General features: G+C 39.4%; 1 protein-coding gene across 2 annotated transcripts in view; it reads left to right on the top strand.

Annotated features, from left to right (window-relative positions):
- LOC106872229 (N-acetylglucosamine-6-phosphate deacetylase) overlaps positions 1-4,371 on the top strand; it is a 165,956-nt gene that overhangs the window by 90,577 nt on the left and 71,008 nt on the right. For both annotated transcript variants that reach the window (XM_052973730.1, XM_052973729.1), the window contains one exon: positions 697-743. In XM_052973730.1, the coding sequence (XP_052829690.1) occupies positions 697-743 (47 nt within the window). The remainder of the gene's footprint in view (positions 1-696; positions 744-4,371) is intronic.

Genomic DNA, 4,371 nt, shown 5'->3' with positions numbered 1-4,371 from the left:
ATATATATATATATATATATATATATATATATATGCGAGAGGCTGATGAAAAGTTACTGGCTTCAAGGGTATTGTGAAAAGGCTTGGTTGGAGGCCCAATGTTCCAAGTTCTTTTATAAGGCTTAGAAAAACTGAAGGGCTTTTAGAATAAGTGTGTGAATCTGAGAGCGTAATACGTTGAATGAAATCATATTTAACTGATCCTCCTGTATTTTCTTTTACCCAAAGCCAGGAAATTTCAGCACCACATTGTAGTATCTCCACTCTCATGTACTTCACTGTACTAGCTACATTTTACAGTTGTTCTTTCTCTGCAGAGCATTATTATTCTGTAATTGTCTTCTTTGCCCGAGTTTCTTTTATCTGAAGCCATCAAATTGCAGCTGTTCAAGTGAAATACTGACCTCGTCCATCTTGTTAGCATCAGAAAGCCTATGAAAGCTACATGCTATAGGCCCTTCCTCTTGACCAAGTAAAAAAAGGAAATAAGTAAAAAAAAAGGAAGTAGATCAATGTATAACAGAAAAGAGAAACTACAAGAAGTGTTTGATATAAAATGTATGAGCATGTTGTATACATTTATAACATTTGTATTCATAAATATAGCTGAATGACTAAACATTTTAATGAGTTTACACTTTGAATCATTTTCTGTTTTCTACTCTTTTATTCTTTTATTCTTTTATAATTTTCTAGTATTGCTTCAATGGATAAATGTGTCAGGCATTTCTTCAACTCAACAAGTAAGTCATATGATTCCTGCATTCTTATATTCAAAGTGTCTTTTTCTGTGTGTATGTGTGTGTGTGTGTGTGTGTGTGTGTGTGTGTGTGTATTTGTCTGAAAAGTTAATAGACCTAAATAAAATCTGTGAGACACAAGCAAACAAGAGAGCCTCTGCATGGGTACTTGATCTTGATCTGCTAGAAATAGCGACTAAATCTCTGTTGTGTTGTACTTGTAAGAAGTAGCAAACTAGCAGAATTATAAGAGTGTTGGATAAAATGAATGCTTTGCACTGATTCGTCTGGCTTCCTGCATTCTGAGTTCAAACTGTACTGAAGTTTTCTGTCCTTTCATTCTTTTGGGGTTGATAGAATACCACTAAAATACTGAGGTTGAATTCTACCCCCTCTCAGAATTGGTTGCCCTGTACCTTTAGAAAGACTTGGTGGGGAAACCAACAACTGTATAACTTTTTAGTTATTATGAAGGAATGCAATCACTGATGCTCTAGTAAAGTATAATTATATTTCTAACGAGCATGAATCACCCATAACATTTGACCCACATGTAAGTTCTTCATGACTTTTTCCATGGCTTGCATATAGCAGGCATCAGTCGGTCTTGATAGGCCATGGATCTGCACCCAAATAAATCATATCAGCTGCTGATGGTGATGCAGCATCTGTTGTGGTTGTACAAGCCCACACAGGAGTGGCAATCATGCATACAGCGACTGCATTTGAAGGAGCTCTCTGCCAGTACTGCTGGTTTTTTCCTTTTGTCAAGTGCACTTTTCTCTGGTGGCGAGTTCCTGTTTTGCTTCTGCTCTCTTCATCCCCTTTCACAGTATTTGTCTCCAGTGTGGGCAGTCATTTGCAACCGCCTCCCATCTCTGAACATCCAGATCAAGCGACTTCATATCTCTCTTACAGACGTCCTTGAAACAAAGATGAAGTTGTCCTTACGCTCATGTGCCAGTGGACAATTCCCCATATGGGGGGGGGGGTCTTTTGGGATCCTTCCATCTGGCATGCAATGGACAGGACCGAGCCATCACAAATGACACTGCTGGAGCAGTGTGAGTATGCTGGGTATCTTGGCGCAGTTGAAGACTTGGGTGTTGGTGATGTCATTGGTCCATTTGATATCCAAGGTGTGTCTCAAATTAGGAAGGTGAAAGATGTTGAGATGCTGCTCCTGTCTGGAGTAGAGGTTCCACGTCTCATTGCTGTAAAGTAGTGTACTAAGAACACACACCTTATGGACAGAAATCTTGGTGTTGCAACCAGTTTTTTGTTTTCGCAGACTCTTTGTGAGCCTGGCAAATGTGGAGGGTGATTGTCTGATTCACCTGTTGGTCTCAGGGTCCGGGGAGAAGTCATAATGTCATAATTACCTCTGCCAAGGAAGGAGGTTATGTTTTCATCAGCGTTGGTTTGTCTGTCTGTCCTTCTGTGTGCAAAATAACTCAAAAAGTTGTGAAGGGTATTTGATGAAAATTGCAGGAAAATTGGTAATGATACAAGGAACAAATGATGAAATTTTGGTAGTGATCCAGGAATTTTTATGGATTCTTGAAAGATTTTTCCTTTGTTATATTTACTTTACATGAAGTTTTGTTATGTTCTTTGATTATCTCCCTTGAAAATACGTTCATCGTTTCCACGTAACTTATGGTGGCGTTGCTGCTTCCAAAGTTTATTTTCGTTTCTCTATTAGTAGCTTTACTTGTGTATCTATCTTAAAATGAGCTGCTTGGCGGAGGTCTGCGGAGGCTGACACGACAAGCCTTGACTATTGGGATCGACTCAAAAGGCTCAAGCTTTGCTCCCTCCACCACTGCTGCTGAGCTTTGTATCATCTATATGGTGTGGAAAATATTCCATCAACATTGCCCATCTTTAAAATTCATCCGAGGCTTGGCCTCCGTGCCATCTGTTCACTACAGAAATGTTTGTGTCATATCACAATGCTATGACAGAACTATTTCACCTCAATTGGCCCTGCTCTCTTCAACATCGTGCCGGACACACATAAAGGAGGAAAGTGACTTCATGGCTTTCAAACAATCCCTACATGATTACACCCAATAAATACCAGATAAACCACCCACACCCAGATATGTCTCTGAAAACAATAACCCTCTGCTTGAATGGGCTACGGTTCCCCAGAGCTGACTGTGTATCTCTTCCAGGTGGTGCTATTAAATTAGACATGGTCAGACTCAACTTTGGCTGAAACTTATCAAAGTAATCTAATCTATGCTGTAACCTTTTAATCAAAGCATGACAACGTGAGTAGAGGCTGATATCTTAACATTTCTGATGGTCTGAAGTATAAAAAAAAATTATTAATGATTTATATAGAACTATATTCACAGTATGTCTATAAGCAATTGTGTTTAGACTTGGTTTCTATCCTGAAACTTCCGTTTTATAGATGCAATTTTTTTTTTAATAAAGCACTGTGAAATTAGAAAAATAAAAAATCTGCCACAATCTCGGTCCCATGAGTATCGGATAATCGATTTTCAACTGTGTAAAGAAACTGATTGTGGTGATTGTAGTTTTGACGTTGATTGTGGTGAAAGCAGAGACAGTGTTGATGATGACGATGGTCGAGATAAGTATGGGATTTGCCAGCATTGGTTTGGGAAATTGGGTGATTTTCAGCATGCACGTATATGGGTAGAAACGAGCTGCTTGGTAGAGGTCTGCGCTCTTTGAGTGCTTTTCTAGTTATATAAACGCATTACTTTTTTTAAGTTTTGTAACGCAAATCTTTTGGGGGTGATTTGATTAATTTGAACGATTTCATTTTATACCCTTTGTTTCATTTCACTTGTTTCTTTCTCTTGGTAAACTTTCCATGATTTATTTACTATATTATATACCACATAACAGTGTTTGCTAAATTATTTTGTGGGGGATGTGTGCTTTGATTTATGAGGAGCGATCTCTTACAAGGTATGTTGTTAGAAAAGGATTATTTATGTCTGCGCTGCCCCTGTTTCACTGTCAGGAAAACAGGCATTTTGAATAATGTATTTCCTGATCATTTATTTTTCTTTTACTTGTTTCAGTTATAAGACTGTGGCCATGCTGGGGCACCACCTTGAAGGGTTTTAGTTGAACAAATCAATCCCAGTATATCTTTTATCTTTTACTTGTTTCAGTCATTGCACTGTGGCCATGCTGGGGCACCATCTCAAGGTGGTTTAGTCTAAGAAACCGACCTCAGTACTTTTTTAGAACCTGATATCAGTCTCTTTTGTCAAACTGCTATGCCTACTAAGTTACAGGTTCATAAATGAACCAACAGTGGTTGTCAAGCATTAGTGGGGTGCGTGCGCACATGCACACACACACACACACACACACACACACACAGTTATTTATCTATGTGTCTGTCTTCCTGTCTGTTTTCCTGTCTGTCTACCTGTCTGTCTACCTGTCTGTCTACCTGTCTATCTTGCTGTCTGTCTTGCTGTCTGTCTTGCTGTCTGTCTTGCTGTCTGTCTTGCTGTCTGTCTTGCTGTCTGTCTTGCTGTCTGTCTCGCTGTCTGTCTTGCTGTCTGTCTCGCTGTCTGTCTCGCTGTCTGTCTCGCTGTCTGTCTCGCTGTCTGTCTCGCTGTCTGTCTCGCTG

This window comes from Octopus bimaculoides, chromosome 16, assembly GCF_001194135.2.
Source record: "Octopus bimaculoides isolate UCB-OBI-ISO-001 chromosome 16, ASM119413v2, whole genome shotgun sequence".
Taxonomy (NCBI): domain Eukaryota; kingdom Metazoa; phylum Mollusca; class Cephalopoda; order Octopoda; family Octopodidae; genus Octopus; species Octopus bimaculoides.
This window is presented reverse-complemented; position numbering and strand designations above follow the sequence as displayed.